The sequence below is a fragment of the Theobroma cacao genome, chromosome 1 (genome assembly GCF_000208745.1).
Source record: "Theobroma cacao cultivar B97-61/B2 chromosome 1, Criollo_cocoa_genome_V2, whole genome shotgun sequence".
In the NCBI taxonomy this organism is placed as follows: domain Eukaryota; kingdom Viridiplantae; phylum Streptophyta; class Magnoliopsida; order Malvales; family Malvaceae; genus Theobroma; species Theobroma cacao.
Window position 1 is genome coordinate 10622479 of NC_030850.1, and position 20863 is coordinate 10643341.

Genomic DNA, 20863 nt, shown 5'->3' on the forward strand with positions numbered 1-20863 from the left:
CACCCCTATTAAATTATATCAAGGTGCCTCTGCCAAAGGTGTAGAGGCAAGTTGGTTGATTTGTGCTTACCTTAGTGCCTGAGCGCACTCCTTGAAAACACTGCTTTTGATAGACCCAGAGATTAGTTCTGTTAAAATCAATTTATCTAATTGCTTATTTCTTTATGCTATACATTTTGAAACACAAAATATGTGGCATTTGTATGAGCACAAGATGTCTCACTGCTGCTGCAAATTTTATTTATAAGGATTTCTGTACACATGCTCTGTCATCTGAAATCTGAATGAGCTTGAAGTGTATCTTAATTGCTTGATTTTTGCTTCGGTTAACTTTTTATAGCTTTAAGTGTGCTTTATCTGCGTCACTGAGTCTGGGTATTTTAGTATTTAGCCACAGTGATAGTCGTAGACTGCCAGCGGCATGCTGCTTTACTGTAACCAATGACTTATTGATATAGATGATTTTTTAGTATTTAGGTTTCAGTTGGAATCTTCTAATAGCCATATTTCTTATATGGAGATGAGGAATAGGACCTAGTCATTATTAATCGCCTAACAGAACATTAGATCCCTTAGGAGAACTGCCTCTTTACTAGTATGACTGTCCACAAAATAATTATATTGACTTAAAAGCCCTTCTTTGCCGCAGTCTGTTAAGGAGACAAGGTAGGTTTGTACTTGGGTGATGGAATGAAGAATAGAGGGCTGAGAATGGAGGTATAGGCAATCTTAGTCTATGAACCAAATGGTGCACATGAGGAAAATTAAAGAGGGTGTGTCGGAGACTTGGGGTGTGAGCAAGCCTAGCAAAGTTATTCTAATGGAAAGGTTGAGCTTGGTTTGACTACAAATGAAGATCAAAGCTCAGCCCGAACTCTATCAAGCTTTCTTTTTCACTTAAATTTGGCTCGTTGAGTTTGTGATTTGAACTCAACTCGATTTGATTTAATTATCATCAACTTGAGCAACAAGTTCAAACATGACCAAGCTCGAGCAATGAGTTGGAGTTTGAAATGCAAATTAAAACTGTAAATTATAAATTTACATAGGTAGAATAAATTGGTAAATATGTGAATAATGTGATATTTTATTTGTATATATGTAATTAATAAAATTTAAAAGCTCAATTAAGCTCACACATCAAGGCCAGTCAAGCTAAGGTAGCATTTGGTATGAGGGAAGTACGAGCACATTCCCTACAATGTGTTCAATTAAATTACATTACAATATTTGTCTTACAACAAATCATTGTAATGTAATATTGCAATGCAATTATATATGTAATATGATTGTAGTTCAAAATTAATGTAATTATATTACATTACACTTTGCAATATTTTTAAAGATATTTTTACTCTTCAATTTTATTATTTTGTTAAATGCATTTTGTAATGTTATAATTAAAATAAAATATATAATATAAGAAATTATATTAAAAAAATGAAAATAAAATATATAAGATTACAATAAAAAATAAAAATAAATTATATGACATTAAAAATATATTTAAGAGATGATATTATATAAAAATTAATAATAAAAAAATATAAGTATATTAAATTTATATTTTAATAAATAAAGATAATTTTACAAATTAACATTATATTTTCAGCAAAGTACATGTAAATAAAATGTTGCAATGTTATCTTCGCCATATTTTAATCATTACTTTACTTGTATATCAAATATTGTAATATTATTTTTCCTCCAATCATATTGCTTGCAATCACATTACATGCAATCATATTGCATTGTAAAATATCAAATATCACCCAAGTATTAAGATATTCGAACCCTTCTTTACTTGCTACTCAACCTTGAGATTGGCTTGACAGTTAGTGAGCCAAATTCAAGTCGTTGGTAAGTCATGTCTGAATGGTTCAGGATTAGATGGACTTGCTTATACGTTTACAGAACTTACTGGTTGCAGCGGGAGCTCCCAGTTAGTAAGGAAGGTAGTAGAGAGAAGTTTATTGAAGGAAGAAAGGAGGCAAAACAGAAAGCTGGAATCAAGATAAGAATCTATATACAAACATGATAGTGGAGGGTTGTCTTGTCTTTTTCATATCGTGCATGAAAGCCCGTTTCTCCTCATTAAGATTAACAGAATTAGAGGCGTCCATGGACCAGACTGGATTTTTGAGTAATAATTGTAATAAAAGTCTTTGCCCAAACTTGGCTCCACCCGAAGAAAACTAGTAGTAGAAGCCGATTCATGGCATGGAATTCAAAACCCAGGGCTGCTTGAAAGGCTGGAATTTATGTATTTAATTTCTCTAAATGATATAAAAATACATAAAATGTATGACAAATATATTTTCCTACCATTACTTCCTTTTCACGAAAGTTAAAACAAAGATGGAAGACCGAACTTCTTGACTGGAATTTTACGTATAGATATACCGTCCATTTCTGGTTGAGCTATTTCTGTCTTTCTCATGTGTTTACTTACTATTACTACCATAGAAATTGTTAGATTGACTGCAAGTAATATTTTCAGTCTAAATTTGGTTTAAGCACGCTTTTGTTTGTCAAGAATGGCTGTGCAGGGATCGTATGTTCTTCTTCCTTGCATCAGAAAATTGTTTGTCTTCTTCAAGTTATGCTCATCTTAAAAAACATGTTGCTTGACTTTGAACGTATAGAATAGATAATCCAAGTCAGACTCTTTATTCTCCTATGAATTCTTCACTTTGATGGCATGTGTTGATCAGTCAATACGCCAGAATTGCCTTCACCCTTCTCTCTTCGGACCCAATTTTTCATGGTCATTTTTATATGAACACGCTGTATTGGACAGTCCTCGTCCTCCTCAATCGTCAGTTTTCTACTATGAACTGTGAAGACAGACGAAGAAAAACCCATATTTCTTTCGTGTCGTATTGAACTTTGAATAGAAACAGGGTTGAAAACGATGTAAAGAATAATCATGTTATCTTAGAATTCAGAAAGTCAATGCATCGATTCTATGTTGACATTATAAACAGACAAAAATGAGGGGAAAACCTAAAGGGTTGCCTTGTATGCTCATATCCAAACACAAGAGGACAACTTTTGTAACGGCGAAATTCCGCCTTTCAAAATCGTTTGCTTTTTCCTAGAAACAAACAAACAAGCACTCCTTGTTGCCTTCCAACTAGTTAAATCCTACTTCTTGAGGTTGAGGCAAACCTAACGTGATTGCGTGTTGGGAATGCCAAAGCAAACCCTCGTCCACACTTTTCAACTCCTTTTTAGAAAACAACTCTTTATTTTTTTTTTATAATTAAATAAATTAATACATTTATCATAATAATATACTTATTTACCATTAAATCAAATGTTCAAGTGTGTAACTTTTTTTAATTGATTTAGAATTTAGAATGTGTGCATTCTATTACAATGACTATCCAACAAATTTTAAGATTCAGTATTCATTAGTTAGTATCGGAGATTCTACGTTTTTTATATTTTAAGGTTCAATTTCAAAATTATAAATTAATAATTTTAATACTTTTTTGAATAGAAATTTTAATATTTTATTAATGTAAGAATTTATGAAATATTAATATTTCATTTCTTAAATAAGTTATAGCTAATCAAATTAATCAATAAATATGATATATATATATTATATATATATGTTTGATAAACTAACTCTCAACCTTTTTACATTAGATGAAAAATCTTTGATAGAAAAATGAAAATAATTTATCAAAATAATAATGAATTTGTTACCAAAACAAAAAGTATATTCGTAACCAAAAAAAAATGGAGAAAAATATGTGATACCCTTTGAGTCGATTACAAAAAGATTTTTCAAAGAAATAAACTTGTAATGTGAATATTATTTTTATTTTTTAGAAGGAGCCAGTACTTTTTTTTTTCACACATAACAAGGATAAAAATATCCAGAATCGATTTTACGAAACACTCCGTCTTGGTGTAAAATGTTGTTTACTCTTCTTTTAAACGTAAAATAGATTATCCCTAGGTACAAATACCTAATCACTTTTGATGATTTTAAGATCAGTGCCATGTAAGATCATTAAATTTCTACCAAAACACAATTATGACAATATATATGTGAGGGGATCATCCATATTGACCACCATTTGAACTCCTCCACGTTTTGTAATTCTATAGTTTTTTACGATTACCTATTTTATTTCTGACGTGATTCCAGAATATGATTATCTATCACATATTAAGTTAATTATCTACTATTAATCTAAGCTTTTGGCAATAAAATTCAACAATTTGAATGCATAATAGTTGCATTTAACAGGGCATTTAGATCAACTATAGTTGTGGATAATTTTGTTTCTTTGGAAGGGCAAAAAAGGAGCTATAAGAAATAAATGTTTACGGGCTTCATGATCCTACTGGACTGCTGCTTCATTTCTTTGGATGCTTAATTTAACAAAATAAGCATTATATAATTTGATATTTTGATTTTAACAAAGACATATGAAATATCATAAATTAAAATTAATTTGATAAAAAAAAGGTGAAAGAGAAAACAATAGACAAGAATCATAGAGATGTACATGGATCCAAGCCAATCCCACCAATCCTTTTTTTTTTCAAAAAGTCAAATCCAAATTCTACTCAACTTGTCCTTTTTAACTAATTATTTTATTATTTAAAATAATAATTTATTTTTTATATAAAATTAATAAATCTATAATATTTTGCTAATTAAATAAGTTAGACGAGCCCTGCCTATATCCAAAGTCGCCTGATGATGAAAACCGGACCCACGAAACTAAAAGGATAACCCGGTATGTGAACACCTCTAGGACAAAAACTAAGCACGATAGCCCACAAGGCGAGAACATTAATATAGCAGTCCCCAGTATGAAAGCATTGTCATGTGCTTATTGGGGGAAACGGTAAGGGCCGTCACTCCAACAATCGCCTTCCAAAACTCGAGGCCATAAGAAGCGACGTAACCTCTCTTTTTCCAACGCAAAACCAGCCACCTGATGTTTAGGTGAACATGAAAGATGGCTTTCGGCTTGATCTCAAAGGCTTCTTTAGATAAAAATGCCCTTCATCCATTTATTTTTTTATAAAATATTTTTTATATTAAAAATAATATAATATTTAAATAAAATTTTAAATTATTTATAAAAATTTAAATAAATTTTTATTTTTTTATTATATTTAATTAAATCTTTATATTATTATTTTAGATCAAACAAATATAAATAATTAACTAATTATCATTAATCAAATCATATAACGTTGAAATAATGTTAATGTGGAAGATAAAAAAAGTCATATGATTATATTATTATATCAAATTAGTATATCATGTTATCATTAATTATGATATGTTTGTATGTCAAGTCAACTACACGTGACATAAAACGATAAATAATATTTTAATTAAATTAATCATAATATTTATTTGATTTAAAATAAAAATATAATAACTTTTTAAACTTACAATAAAAATATAAAAATTTAATTACACGTAGTAAAAATATAAAAATTTATTTAAATTTTTTAAAATAATTTAAAGATTTTTTTAGATATTATACCGTTTAAAATTGTGCAACAAAGGAATAGAAGAGGTATGATATATAAAAAAATACCTCACCAAAATCTGGTCTTGTTATTTTTGTCTCTTAAAATCATAAGTATATTTTAATATTGTTATTTAGTCAAATAATCAATAAACATACAATAACTTTATTTGAAGATTTTTATATTATCAAAGGTAGCACATATGCATCTATATAAATGAATAGATAGATGGATAAATAATCACGTTTAAATAATAATTGTATAAATATAACAAAAATAGAAGTAAAAAAAATAAAAGTCTTTCTTATTGTTGCTTACTTTCTTTCATTATTTATTATTTATTTTTTTGATTTTTCAAAAAATACTTTGACATCAAAGAGACGTGTAAAAATAAAACTGAAAATTAATTAAAATAGTTAAATAATTAGAACGCACATCATTGTATAATGTAAGTAATTAATATCAGTAGAATCATAATATTATCAGCTCAATAAATATTAAATTATTTTTCCAAATGTACTTTTTATTTTTTTAGCAAAAAATGATAAAAAAACCAAGAAGCACCACCAAAGCCAACTATTTTCCTCTTTGTTGCCACGTGGAGTTTGGGCTATCATGTGTTTGAGAAGTCAAATCCCACAAGTAATAAATTTTCATTATATTATCAGGTCACACGTGAAGTCAGGCAACTTGTGGCAACAAGTCGAAGATTGGTGACGTGGCTTCTTAGGTGATGGTGGTAGCGAGTGCCCCCTCACATTCCCCCGTGCTTATTTCAATCATATTATAGTCTTTGCCTGCGGTCACCAACCCAAACCAACCAATGCCCAAAGCCATTTTGGCAATTTAAAAAACCATTTTCATCAAAATTTATGGCAAATGGCATTTACGCCCCTAGATATTTGTGTTCATATTTCTATCTTCATAAGGTTTTGGCTTTGGGTCTTTCAACATTCCACAAAGAAATTAATGAGAGACATTCATCCACCATTTTTTTTTGTTAAATTGGTGAGAATTGAGAAATTAGAGTCCATGAACAAATTGCCCTTTTTGATCTCTTTGGATTTAACCGCTAAACTTAAGTTTATGCAATTAAGTCCTTCTTCGTCCCGCTCACGACATTAATTGTCGAAATTGATATGAAATAATTCTTCTATCATTAGATTATTATTATTATTATTATTATTATTATTATTATAAATAAATTGGATCCATTTTAGTCTCACACTTTTAAATTTTTAGGTTTTATGGATGTTGATATTGCTTAATAATGTATTTATTTTTTTTTTGCCTTTATCAATATCATCAATTTCAAACCCAACCAAACAAGCTTTGATCTTAAAGGGAACAAATCATGGTCCAATGGAACATCCATCCAGACGAATGTTGTCCGAACTTAGTCAAAATTGACTTTTGCTTACCCAAAAGGTCATGTTTTTAACATTCTTTTAATTTATACACACTACCATTTTCTTTTAATATTTCAATCAAACGAGCATTTACTATGATAGTCAAGTGAATTTAAATTGGATCGGATCGATGATCCTTTCATTAAAAGAGAGAAAGTAAAAAAGTTTTTTCTTAATTACGAAATTTTTAATTTTTTAATATTTATTCTTATTTTTTACTGTCTCAACAATTAAATTAATAACAAGACATCGAAATTTGAATAACTTTATTAAAGTAAATGTGCGTATGTTATCGCCATCAATTATTTATTTTTTATATTCTACTTGCTATATTAAATTATTCCCTATCTCACAATTAGTTATTGCATTTTCTAAAGACCCAAGTTGAATAATTTTTCAATACTCAGAGATTATTCAAAGTTTTTGATAATGTGAATGTTAGGATTGCACTCCAAGTGCAATACATTGTTTAGGTAATAGATTTTTACTCTTTTAAAAACTCCATTTCCAAAAGTCACGTCACAAAGTCAATCAATCTAAATATTCTAGGAAAATACAAAGACTTTCTCCAAGTTTGATAAACAAATGCGCTCACCTCTCGAATAAGTAATTTTATTAATTATTAAAGTTAATTTTAAATAGACAAACATGGTACAAGTTGAATGATGTGGCAAAATACGATATAAATAATTGACGTATAAATGATGTTACAAGAACGTATAGTGACGGACGTGTCATTGTGTCAAATAAATTGCAATAACAAAAAAGGTTAATACATGAACAACTAATCAAGTGACTCCAATACCATGTTAGAAAAAGAAAAATTTTTGTATAACAAAAAACTGTATAAGTTATATAGAATGTATTGAGAAAATCTAAATTACATATATATAATCTTATTCATATTCTAGTTCTAAGTAATAGTGTTACACTATAACTCTAATAACATTATTATAGTTTAACCAAATAATAATATTGTATAATAATTTTCCCTAAATAATTTATATAATTATCCTAACAATATAAAGTGAACAAATAAATAACAAAGCAATATACCTATATTTTCATTTAAAATTAATTTAATAATTAACACTATTATTTTTTTTCAAGAGAGTAAACGTATGTTCAACCAAATCTCAAAAGATATGTATTTTCAATCGAACTTAAGAAGGGTCTTTTTATTCTATCCCAATGGTTTGTTTTAGCTTGTTTTAATGTTTAATTAATTAATAATTAGTGACTCTTTTGGTCACTGTACTAATATATATGTATATATATTTGTTGGTTAGAAAATGGTCCAACTATTGAATAAATTAATCAAACTTTGTATAAATACAACCTAAAATAAAATGAAAAAGGGCATGGAAAAGAACTTATTAAAAGACGAAAATAAAGGAACGAAAAAGTTTAAACTGTAAAATAAATAAATAAATGAATTCCCATCTTTGAATTCTCCCTATTGCCAAAGGAATAATAGAGTTGCCCATGAGCACGTACCCATTGTCAATTGAAAAATTAAATTGAGAAGAAAAACAAACAAACATAATTTCACATTTCAAATATTTGATTTAACAACAATGATAACTACATAAATTTTTAACTTAAAAATTAATATTCGAATAAGCATTCTTTTTTTTTTTTGTTTTAACCACCAAGCATATTGAGAAGCCAATTTTCCCATGCATGGATTTGATTGCATCTTGCTCTAACTATCTTCATGTTGGTTTTCATATTTTTAAATATATATTTAGGTGACGGTGCGAATTGAGTGGATTAAGTTAAGTTTAAGTGGATTATTTTGAATTAAATTATCTAAAATTCATATCATTATAGCTTCGGATTACTCTCTTATATGTCATTTCAAATATAAATCTTTTTAAAATTCAGGTCCATGATGCTTTGGGTTTCAATTTAGAGAATTAATTGAATTTGAGTCAATTCAAGTCATATTTGTTAATTATTTCTACTATATTTATTATTTTCTAATCAAATTAAAAGTTCGAACTGAGAAAAGATTAAATTTTTTTTACACAATTTAAATTTTAGGTTATTTCACATATAAAATTAATCCAAATTTAAATTATTTTAGATTTTGATCATATTAAGTTGAGCTTTCATTATTTTTTTTTTCTGAATTTGGATTGTTGACTTTTTAAAAGTTTTTGGAAAGAGAGTAATGGATTGTTGATGTTTAATTTGCCGAACTTGTATATTTATTAAGTTCTAAACAAAAAACCTATATATTTTACATGTAGACAAAAAAAAAAAATTAAACTCCTCGAATAAGATTAGAATGTAATAATATGTTTATTAAATATATTAGCGACTGAAAAAATGGCCTCCTACTTTTTCAACTTGCGAGTAATTTTTTCATCGCCTTTGGAGTCTGGAGATGTGCGTAAAACTGAAGCTCCACGCGGTTTTGTATTCTCCTTTGTTTGTTTAGTCAGAATGAAAAGATTTGCGCTTTAAAAAATAGAGTATACCCATGGCGTAATATCAAACCTTTACCTGAAGAAGAAAAGAAAAAAGAAAACTGTGGTGATGAGAGTTTTACCAAGTAAAAACCCCAAGGCCAAGACCCAAGAGCGAGGAAATATAGAAACGAGTGAGGCATTTGCTTTGACTTGGCCATGGTTGAAATGTTTTGAGAAAGCTGTAAATGTGAACTGGCTTTCGTGAAAGGACAGGTATTTTTAGTAGTTAAAAGCCAAATGAAGTTTAAACTAATGGAGCAGGAAACAGAGAGGAAGAAACCCATCAACGAGAAGACCAGGTAAAATCACATTTTTTTTCTTTCTCTAAAGTATATATTAATTAGTTGGTAATTTTCGGTGCATTTATTTTTTCCATATGAAACCGCGTTTTTGGAAAGTAGACTTTTCCTTTTCTTTTTCTTTTGTTTTGATTCAAAGTCTTTAACACTGATTCTAAGCAGACCACCACCAGCCAAAAAAGCCTCCATTTTTCTTCTTTACCTGAAGGCTTCTCCCTTTGCCTTTGCCTTCTTATTTGCTTAGGTTTCCATTTCCTCTGCCATCATTTTTTTTTTATCCCAGAAATTTTGTTTCTCTTCTCTAAAAAAAGCCTCAACAATTTAAAGTATTTTTTTCTTTCTGGGTTTTGGTTTTCTTGAGTCTTGCCTTTTGTTTCTCATTTGTTTTTCTTTGTTTTGGTGTCCTGTTTCTGCGTTTTTGTGCTTATACTCTTCTTTGTTATTGAATCGGAAGAAAGATTCCTGATTTTCCTCTCACCAGCTAGGCCTTAAATTTTGAGACTTTTTTCAGCTTTTGGGGTCTTGTTTTTCATTTCATGTAGGATTTTCTTTGTGACCAAACAAGAGAAGATCAGTGCAATGTTGGTGAAAGTTTCTCTAAGTCTTCTTCTTCTTCTTCTTTCAATTTCCTCTGGTGCTTTTGAAGCAATTGCTAGAGTGCATCATGATCACATCAAAAATGGAAATTCCAACATCTCCACGCTTACTGGCATCGAACTCCCTGACCACATGAGCTTCAATGCAGTTTCTTCTTCAACAAGCAACAGTGGTTGCAGCCTATCAAAACAGAAGAAAGCAAAACCATCGCAAAAGATAGCTTCCCAAGAAGTAAGTTCTTATCTTGACGATGAGGATGAGGAAGATGAACAACAAAAACCAAAGAAGTCAGTGAAGCTGCACTTGAAGCATAGGCAGATAGATGGGAAGGCTGAGCCTAAAAATTCTGTTTTGGAGTCAACGATGAGGGATTTGACCAGAATTCGCACATTTCGTACAAGGGTCATTGAGAAGAAGAACCAAAATGTCATTTCAAGGCTAAACAATGATAGGAAGCAATCAAAGCAGCATTTGAAGCCTGTGGTTGAAAAAGCAGCAGCGCCAGAACCCTATACAAGTGGGGTTCCTGGCCAGCTTGTGGCAACTTTGGAGTCTGGTGTGAGTCTTGGCTCAGGAGAGTATTTTATTGATGTGTTTGTTGGTACTCCTCCCAAACACTTCTCTTTGATACTTGATACTGGTAGTGACCTTAATTGGATTCAATGTGTTCCTTGTTATGATTGTTTCGAGCAAAATGGGCCTCATTATGATCCTAGGGAGTCAAGTTCCTTTAGGAATATAAGTTGCCACGATCCTAGGTGTCAGTTGGTTTCATCACCTGATCCTCCTCAGCCTTGCAAAGCTGAGAATCAAACGTGTCCTTACTATTATTGGTATGGGGATAGTTCCAATACGACTGGTGATTTTGCAGTTGAGACATTTACTGTCAATCTCACATCGCCTAGTGGGAAATCAGAATTTAGACAGGTGGAGAATGTGATGTTTGGTTGTGGCCATTGGAATAGAGGCCTCTTCCATGGTGCTGCAGGGTTGTTGGGGCTTGGGAGAGGACCTCTCTCGTTTGCCTCTCAGCTGCAATCACTATACGGTCATTCTTTTTCTTATTGTCTTGTTGATCGAAACAGTGATGCCAATGTCAGCAGCAAGTTGATTTTTGGGGAAGACAAAGATCTTCTGAGCCACCCGAACTTGAATTTCACAGCATTGGTTGCTGGCAAGGAAAATTCTGTTGATACATTTTACTATGTCCAGATAAAATCAGTCATTGTTGGAGGAGAGGTGTTGAATATACCAGAGGAGACATGGCAGCTGTCAGCTGATGGTGCTGGTGGTACAATCATTGATTCGGGTACTACTCTAAGTTATTTTGCAGACCCTACTTATCAGATTATTAAGGACGCATTTGTGAAGAAAACAAAAGGATATCCAGTTTTGAAAGATTTTCCAGTCTTGGATCCTTGTTACAATGTGTCTGGAGTTGAAAATGTGGAGCTGCCTGATTTTGGGATTCAGTTTGTTGATGGAGCCGTATGGAATTTCCCAGTTGAGAACTACTTCATCTGGCTTGAAGAGGATGTTGTTTGTTTGGCAATTTTGGGGACTCCACGATCAGCCCTTTCAATTATTGGAAACTATCAGCAGCAGAATTTCCATATCTTGTATGACACAAAGAAGTCTAGACTGGGATATGCACCAATGAAGTGTGCAGATGTTTGAAATCTTGTTTAGAGTTAAGGTGGTAGGATAGAAACTGCAAACATGGAGTTTCTGGAGGGGGATATTCTTTTTAGTTTTCCTTTCAAAAATAGAGGTAACATACGAAAACTTAGATTCATTATATTTCTTTTTGTAAGGTTCAGATGATAAAATTGACTACAGGTCAGTTACACATAAATGTACAATGCATTCTTGAATTGTTGTATAATCAAAGCAGTTACTGGTAAATGCCTTCATACGTTAGATTTCACTACCTTGAATGCAGGAATATTATCATACAATTGTTCTATGGAATCTCTACTTGCCTGTAAGTGCTTTACTGTAACTGGTTTTGGACTCGCTGTCTGGGACTTGTGTCTTCTTCTGATTGCTCCAACTTTCTCTAGTATAAATATATAATTTCAGCTCCTGTTAGGTTGTAATTTATTCTTACAAGGAATGGTAGAATGTTATTTTGCTTAATTTCCCAATATTTTATATATTGTTGATACGGATAAAGAACGGGTCAACTGTTAGGGGTGTGTAACTGTATTACAGTCATATTATTTAAGACTGGTCAACAGTTAGGTGTGCACCATACTTTCTTTATTCCTATCTCATTTCATTTTCCCTTTTCTCTGTATCCTTTTTTTTTTTCTTTGGTGGTGGGGGCATCACCATCAGAGCAATTCGCTGTTCCTGCTGACCTCCTAACACCCAGAAACTTTAATGTTTTTTTGGACTCATTTGTTGTGATGCTAATTTTGTTTGCTCCATTAACTAAGCCCAATTCAAGTTAGAACTTTCAGACATGTGGTCGGATTACCTTGTGTATGAATGGTGAGATAGTCTTATCATGTCTGCTGTTCAACTTTTTGAAAAAAACATGTTGCTGCTTGTCATGGTGTTCATGGGAGAAGCTATTCTCTTGTACTTTGCATGGATTACTTGAAATGCTGGGAACCTTCCCTTCTAAATTTCCTTTCAAAAGTTGTTCCAGTTCACAACCAAAGCTGCTTTATGCTAGTCAAGGGCTATACTTTTGGCTTTACATTTTACAAACTTTGCGGCTCCAAAAACGATGTTCATTGTCCATCTCTTCATTCTTTGGATGTGAGATAAGGACTCCCAGCTCCCAGCTTGATTAAGAAAAATGATTGCACTAATCTCAAATTTGACTCTATTAGACTCAATTATGGATTGAATAAGATGTAGCACGGAATCAACTACTCATTGAATTATTTGCATACTATGTCATACTAATAAATTGTGAAAAAAAAATAAAATAAAACTCTTATTAGATTCATGAGTCATTTAAACTAACCATTAAAATATTCAAACATGGCTGCACTGATTGGAGGGTATTATCAAAGTCTTCATAATATTCCCTTAGTCCCTCTGATCTGAGTTCATGATTTACTTGCACTTCTAATATGAAAGAGTTCGATGCTTTAATTTATGATTGGAATATCTAGTGACATGGTCCAAATTTAAACAGTAATCTTTGTATGACTCAATCTGATTAATTCATATTTGTTAACGAGACATCTTAATGATTAAAATTTGAAATTTTCATATTCGAATCTTGATTCATAAAACGAAAATAACGTTGAATTTGTGCAATCCAAAGGTAGATGTTGAAGCTGTGGAATGTGGTTTTGAGAAAAGCACGAGGTGTGGTTGGAGGCAGAGAGAATGTGTAATTGTAAATGATGTGATCAAGAGAGAATTCAACAAAGACAGTTTTCAAAGCGTGGATGGCGAGCGCTTACTTGCAATCGTCATCCCATCAAAACCAATAGCCGCATTAGGTATCCATCCATCCACCCCTCCAATCCCATCCTGGTCAAGGGATGGATGCTTAAGCAGATTCCATATTTCCACCCAAGATTGGACTATCTTCTATCTCCACGCATATTGAAAATTAAGTCATTACGTATGATTTAGGAACTTTCTAAGAATAGCCCCCCCCCCCCCCCCCTTCTGTTTTTTGGGTGTGTGTGTGGATTTTTAACTGCTGGATATTTCCCCCTAATACAAACCTCCTACAACTTGCCTATTGTCTTAATCACTTGTTACGTCATGTTGATGCTAGAAGCAAATGCTTATGAATAATTTTTCAAGTAACATATCATTACAAACCCAACCCTTAACACTTAATAGTTCCACCACTCTATCACACGTAACAACACAAATATAAAAAATTTCAGTAATATGTATGCAATATTCCAGTAATTTAGATTACTAAAATCAAATATGAAGTTACTGAAAATGTATCTAAATGGTTATTAAAAATTTTAGTAGTTTATATATATATATATATATAAATCTTAGTATTTTGAGAGTAACATTTTGAATGCATTAGGGCAACACGAGGAGTAAGTCTTTAAAATTATCCAAAAAACAAAAAACCCAAACAAAACATGAAAAGAAAAACAAGAAAAAACAGTGGAATCTTTTGGGCTTAACAATCTTTTAGGGTATTTAATATCTAAGGGCTGGGCCTTACCAGATAATTTGAGCCCAAGAAGATTTGTGATTTAGGCAAATTAAATAATTAATATTATTTTTTGAAAACCAATTCTTCGCATTATTCTTTTTTCCTTTTTTATTTATAAAAAGAATGGGAGCCTTTTGATATTGCCATTTGACCTGCATTTGATTAATCACTACATTTTCTTGGAAGCATGAACCCAAAAATAAAATAAAATAAATTGCAATGCCAAACTGGGCTGAGAGAGTTGGCAGTAGGCATGTATTTTTGGGCTTTCTATCACAAAAAAGAAGCAACTGAAGGGAGTGTGAGCTTGGGTCATCCTGTGGCCCATGTACGCCCACCCTAGTTTACAAGAAGGAAAGTAGGGTTTTTAATCCGACCGCTGCCAGGGAGAAGCAGAGGGAGAAACCATAAGAAAGTAAGCAGCGAGCGGCAGCTTCTCTTCTTCTCTTCAGTGCTCCAAAAATGGTTTCCTTCAGGGTGAGTTAACAGTCAATTTTCATATTATTTTGTGTCTTTTTGGTGATGAAATGGTGTTGGGATTTTGGGTTCTGATTTTCTTTTCCTTTTTCTTATATTAAAAAAAAAAAACAAAAACAGTATCACCAGTACCAGGTAGTGGGGAGAGGTCTCCCAACAGAAGCAGATGAGCATCCCAAGATTTACCGTATGAAGCTTTGGGCCACTAACGAAGTCCGTGCCAAATCCAAGTTTTGGTCTGTAAACTAAATTTTACATATTCTATTTGGCTTTTTTGTTGGTTTGTTTCTTGATGTCTTTGTCTTTTACTTTAGGTATTTCTTGAGGAAGCTGAAGAAAGTGAAGAAAAGCAATGGACAAGTTTTGGCTATCAATGAGGTATTAACCCTTTCCTGCCCTTTACATCTCTTTTGAAATTATGAACCCCACAATAGCTTATATTTATTGCAATGCATTTCAATATGTAGGCTACGTTACTCTATCTTATGTTTATTGTGTTCAATAAACTTTTCCTACTGTATTTAGAAGTCTGGATAAATGATCCAAATTTTCAGCTAAATGCTTGACTTATATTGTTCATTCATAATTTGAAGTTAAGAGTGACTTGCAGTTAGGTGTTGAACACAGTTTTAATCACATTACTGTAAGTTAAGAGGTTATCTCATGCATATATTTTAGGAGGAAAAACACCTTAAAAGCCTTTCCCCCATGTGTTCATTATTTTATTTTAAAAAAGAAAGAGATCTTGGACTTCTTAGGCATTACGTTCCTTTCCAATTTGGTTGCTTTCTTTGCCATATACTGGATGTAGAGTTGCCAGTGCTGAAAGAAGTAGGTCTATCTTATATCTTTGGGTTTAGTTCAGCCGAGTCTCTCTTCCTATGAGGGAATGATTTCCATATGGTTGGAGTTAGACCTTTTGAGCTGCTTGAGTTAGTTTGTGTGCTTTATTTGGTGTGGCATTTTGGACAAGGAATTGTGTTTTAAAGAAATCTGCCATGTTCTGCTCTGACTTGAAGTTCGAATCATTTTAAGCTCAAAATTCTCCGGGCCAGTTAAATTTGGTTTGATTTAAAAGAAGCTTTGTGCTAAATGATTAATTTCATTTCTAAATGTTGGTGCTAGTTAATTATTCATCTGAGCCTGGTTTCTTGGGACATTTGATGGGCCAGAGTAAATTACCAGTGCTAGTGAAGGTAAAACTTTTTGTTAGATTGTGAGGAAAGAACAAACTCTTTTGTGTTTGGGAGTTTGGACCTATTGGGAGGCAGGCGAGAGCTGAGTAGAGGAGACAACATGCACTCATATTTACCCATGTACACAGTGGATAATAAAAGTAAGAAAATAATTATTTATACCCTAATTTACCTTCAAACCTTGTTCCAATGCACTTGTGCTTTAGTAGCAGTGCAGTTGTGTTCTATTTATACTGACATTTGTTGTTGTAAAGGTGGCTGCTGTATCTAGTTTGTTGCTGGGTATAAACTTGATTGGGGAGTTTTTACGTTAGTATTTTATTTTCCCCTGTTGGTGAAATAGGTTTGTGCTGTACTGCTATAGTTCTAATTACATCTAGTAATGAACAGAAATCAATATTTTCTCATGATGTATACATGTGATCTCAGATATTTGAGAAAAACCCAACCAAAATCAAGAACTATGGTATTTGGCTGCGATATCAAAGTCGGACTGGGTATCACAATATGTACAAGGAGTACCGAGACACAACTCTCAATGGTGCCGTAGAGCAGATGTACAATGAGATGGCATCTCGTCACAGGGTGAGGTTTCCATGCATTCAAATCATCAAGACAGCTACCATCCCAGCAAAACTTTGCAAGAGGGACAGCACCAAGCAGTTCCACAACTCCAAAATCAAATTCCCACTCGTGTTCAAGAAGGTTAGGCCACCTACCAGGAAGCTTAAGACAACTTACAAGGCATCAAGACCCAACTTGTTTATGTAGTTGTCTTTATAGTTAGTTGTGGGTAGGCTAAGCCTTCTAGGCTGATTACTTCCCTTCTTAGATTGAGAGGACAGATCAATTTTTGAGCATTTTACGTTCACTTTCTATCCCTTCATGTTTTGAAGATTTTGTGGTTTGATAAGTTTACTTTTAATTTGATGAATATGGTCAATTACAATTTATAATATTTGCTATGTTTATTAAAATTGGAGAGTGTGCTGTTTGTGTTAATACTCCGTACTAGCTAAGAGATGATATTTAATATTATAGTTACAGTTTCACCTCCTTAAATCATATTTGAAGTGTGTCTGCAACTTTGTATGGTTCTGGTAAAGATCTTCAATGGACGTAGGAGTCGACAAATTTGTTAACCACTTGGTTGCTATTTCCCTTTAGTTGCCGTCCCTTAATGCCCTGCATGGTGCAACTGGTATTTGATAAGTTGCCTCGTAAAGCATCTGCATCTGAAGTTTCCAAGTTCTAGGACCTAAACCAAAGTTCATTTTCTGAACGAGTTCACATTGGCTGATTATTTTTAAAGCATTCAACGAGCAATCCACAGGCTCAAGGGCCATTGCATTTTGTTTCATGATAAGAAGGGTGAGGGAGGAAAACATTTTTAAAAGGCCCTTTTAAGTCATTTGATTCATGAACATATGGTAACAATACCTTGTGGTAAAGAGAAAAATCTCAAACATATTCTTCACCACCAATAGTTTCTCCTAAAAGATTTGGAGACTGAATGGGTGCAAACATGTGCAGGCAAAAGCAATGCTACTACCAGTTCTACATTGAGCATTGATACTTCCTTCATAGCCATATTCGTGACAGTTTCAACTTTCAAGTATAAATATTTAAGTCAAAAAGTGAAAAGCACCAAACTTTAAGGCCATGTCTGGTCACTGAAATGTTGGCAACGAAACAATCTGTAATGGCAAATCTCAATCTTTAGTCAACTGAGAGAATACAAATGCAAATACAGCAGCAACTCTTGTCAAAACACACGGTATGTTTTGACACATTATTTGACCACAAAGCAGAACATAGCTGGAGGAATCTAGAAAATTATGGTCACTTTATTCACCATGTACAGACTCTTGTAAAAGATTAATTTTAGGATGTTAACAACCAATGAACCCGGTTCTAGTGGGAAGATGGCCAACGCCGGGTTGGAACAAAAGTCCTTATCTAAGCTTATTAACAACTGAAACAGGGTTCAAAGTCAACTAGTATTTTACCAAATAGCATCAAAATTTCCCATCCTTCTGCCTACAGAACAGTGTATAAAACATAGCTTTTGGAATAAGATGGTATGCAATCAGAAGAACAAAAATGCACAAGTTAAACGAGAAAACACAATAAAAAATCTAAATACCAAAATTTCTTATATTAGAGATAGAATCTAGAAACAAGTTACGGAAGAATAATAAAAATGAAAATAAGAGATTCAATTTCTTCTTTGGTATAAGTGTTTAAACACAAGATATGCTCCAAAATCTGATTATGTCATTATAAGGATTTACAAAAGAGAGAGAGAGAGAGAGAGAGAGTTCAAAATTCCCTTTCTCTGTTTGTCATCAATAGTATCAAAAAGTTTTCTGTTGCTGTCAAAGCTCAAACAAAGAATTGGACAAAACGCTCTATAGAAAAATTCAGTCAGTCAAGGATGCAAGTTACTCAAAAACATGCTTCTGCACTGAAAGCTCTCACTTCATCCCAGAGTTGAAGACATGCAAACCCAGCAACGCTTTATAATGCCCTTTCTCAATATCTTCCTCTTTCACCTGATGCAGGAGGAGGGTTTCAATAACAAAATCTTCCCAATCAATTTCACTGGCTTGTCTTCTCTTTCTCTTTTTCCCAGCACAAACAACTTCTGAAGAGCAAAAATTGCCACTACCATCTGAACCAGAATTGGATGGATCAATGATCTTATTGATCCGCACCTTAGCAGCATTTATCTTTTTCCTTCTCCTCTCATTTGCCTTGCAACCAGCAATAAAAGATGGTGGCATCGCATCCAAACCTATTTCTTTCTCCATAATTTGCTTAAGAAGAAGCTTTTTACTTAATTCCGATTTTCCACTCCACCAATCCTTACATGCATGAAGTTCAAGCCCTCTACTTTTTCTCCCATGAACCTTTCCACTTTGTCCTTCCAACCTATCATCATCAACTTCGTTCAAAAAATTTGTATAAATCATGGACAAGCATTCATGTGAAAGCTTAAGGTTACCTATATTATTGTCATTATATATCCTAGGAAACTCACTTCTATCCCTTCCGTCAAAATATTGGGAATCACCTTCAATATAATCCTTGTCATCCCCATATTCAGCAACTTTTCGCAAACACTCACTAACCACATCATCCAAATCAAAATTCTCACCCCTTTCCACTGCTCCAGGTTCTTCCATGGACTTCATCTCCATATATCGAATCACAAATGGTGCATACTTGACCACATTTTTCACTGTCACATCTTTCCCCCATGGCAATACTTGTGCAACCTTGACAAGTGCCTCCAAAAGCTCCTTATATCTCAACTTACAAGTAGCCACCGTGGCATGAACCTCCTTCGCTACATCCTCAATCTTCAAACCCTCCACCCCATTCAACTCTGCCACAAACGCCATCACCGCCGCCACTATGGGCAGTGGTCTCCTCCCTGTGGTCAAAAACCACTTGACTGAACAGTTGACCAAAAAAATCCCTTGTTTCCTCATCCTCTCTTTCTTCTCCCCATCCACATTTGCCAACCTCATCGAATTATTCAACTCTCTTTCAAACAAACCCGCGATACTAACCTCAGGCAAAGTCAAATTCAAAAATTTAACCACACGAGCAATCATCCTACCTAATTCATAAACATCACAACCAACAACCTCCGCGACCTCCGCAGCGGGCAAAAACCTATTATCTCTCCTCATAACAACATAACAAGAAGCACCGATTAAAACATTAAACCAATCACCTCCACCGAATTGCCCTTCAGTAATCTCATTGATCATAGAAGTAACGTCGGATTCGGAATAAGACATGTTAAGATTTAAGGTGTATTCGTGGATTAAGGTTTTGGCTTGAAAGATTTTCTTGTCTTTGTAACTGAAGAGAGAACCGGTACCTGCGTAGCCGATGTGGATGTTGGTGCCTTGGGGACCGTTGATGCCGCCGATTTGGGCGTCGTAGTTGTCGAAATCGAGGACGGTGTAGCATTCGGAGCAGACGAGGTTGCCGGTCACGTCATCGCGGAAGGTCGAACGGCTTCCACATTTGCACGACATTCCGGTTTTGGGCTTTCCAAGGATGGTGTTTGGATGCTGGGAAAAACTGTGTCGAAAATTGCAACATATACTCTACGGATTCAAAAGGGATTTTGGAAAGCTTTTAAGGGTTTTTTCGTCTAACTCTGAACTTTAATATTTTATTTGGATATGTTTTTGACATTTTAACGCGAAGAATCGGTCACCGACTGAAAGAGGGATGGGAGGGCAATGGGCAGAGGCAGGCAAGAGGGATTTAAACTATTTCTTAAAAGTTAAAGGAAAGCTCCTGTCCTGCTGGAATCAACAAGATGAAAACTCTCTCTCTCTCTCTCTCTCTACTTCATGTCCCTTCCTATGGCGCTTAGACGAGTAGAAACAATATAAGCTAAACACGGAGATCTGCTCCCGAACAAGGATGAAACCTATAAAACAAGCTGCTGGACTTTATCTGCATTTTCCCCTTTAAGTTCGCGACAGTCAAATCTCAATTGCTTGCTTGTCTACTGAATTTTCTGATGTTCATAACCATTCAGCTCTTAAACTATAATTTTTCCTTTCATGGCCTACATTTCTATCTTCTTTCAATCTGAATCTGCATAGCCTGATTTTAATCTTCTCATCGTATTCATGAATGAACTGAGGAAGGCCAGAGCTAGGCCAGCAGCTTGTTGAGCAATTTATTGTAATCTTTGATAGCTTAA

At 33.3% G+C, this 20863-nt stretch overlaps 3 protein-coding genes across 3 annotated transcripts; 2 read left to right on the forward strand and 1 right to left on the reverse strand.

The window, feature by feature from the left end:
• Positions 9401–12226, forward strand: LOC18612234 (aspartyl protease family protein 2). The gene is made up of 2 exons (XM_018128805.1): positions 9401–9699; positions 10242–12226. Exons 1-2 carry the CDS (start codon positions 9638–9640, stop codon positions 11971–11973), a joined length of 1794 nt encoding a protein of 597 aa, XP_017984294.1. The 5' UTR covers positions 9401–9637; the 3' UTR covers positions 11974–12226.
• Positions 14816–17102, forward strand: LOC18612235 (60S ribosomal protein L18a). Its single transcript, XM_007048921.2, has 4 exons — positions 14816–14929; positions 15050–15165; positions 15244–15307; positions 16555–17102. Exons 1-4 carry the CDS (start codon positions 14915–14917, stop codon positions 16894–16896), a joined length of 537 nt encoding a protein of 178 aa, XP_007048983.1. The 5' UTR covers positions 14816–14914; the 3' UTR covers positions 16897–17102.
• Positions 18383–20784, reverse strand: LOC18612236 (plant-specific TFIIB-related protein PTF2). The gene has a single exon (XM_007048922.2). It carries the CDS (start codon positions 20178–20180, stop codon positions 18603–18605), a length of 1578 nt encoding a protein of 525 aa, XP_007048984.2. The 5' UTR covers positions 20181–20784; the 3' UTR covers positions 18383–18602.

Excerpts from the sequence above, each read along its gene's own strand:
- LOC18612234 (XM_018128805.1), top strand. The coding sequence starts at position 9,638 with ATGAAGTTTAAACTAATGGAGCAGGAAACAGAGAGGAAGAAACCCATC. Across the intron at positions 9,700-10,241 it reads CCCATCAACGAGAAGACCAG|GATTTTCTTTGTGACCAAAC; the intron begins GTAAAATCACAT and ends CATTTCATGTAG.
- LOC18612235 (XM_007048921.2), top strand. Across the intron at positions 15,166-15,243 it reads CGTGCCAAATCCAAGTTTTG|GTATTTCTTGAGGAAGCTGA; the intron begins GTCTGTAAACTA and ends CTTTTACTTTAG. Across the intron at positions 15,308-16,554 it reads AAGTTTTGGCTATCAATGAG|ATATTTGAGAAAAACCCAAC; the intron begins GTATTAACCCTT and ends ATGTGATCTCAG.
- LOC18612236 (XM_007048922.2), bottom strand. The coding sequence starts at position 20,180 with ATGTCGTGCAAATGTGGAAGCCGTTCGACCTTCCGCGATGACGTGACC.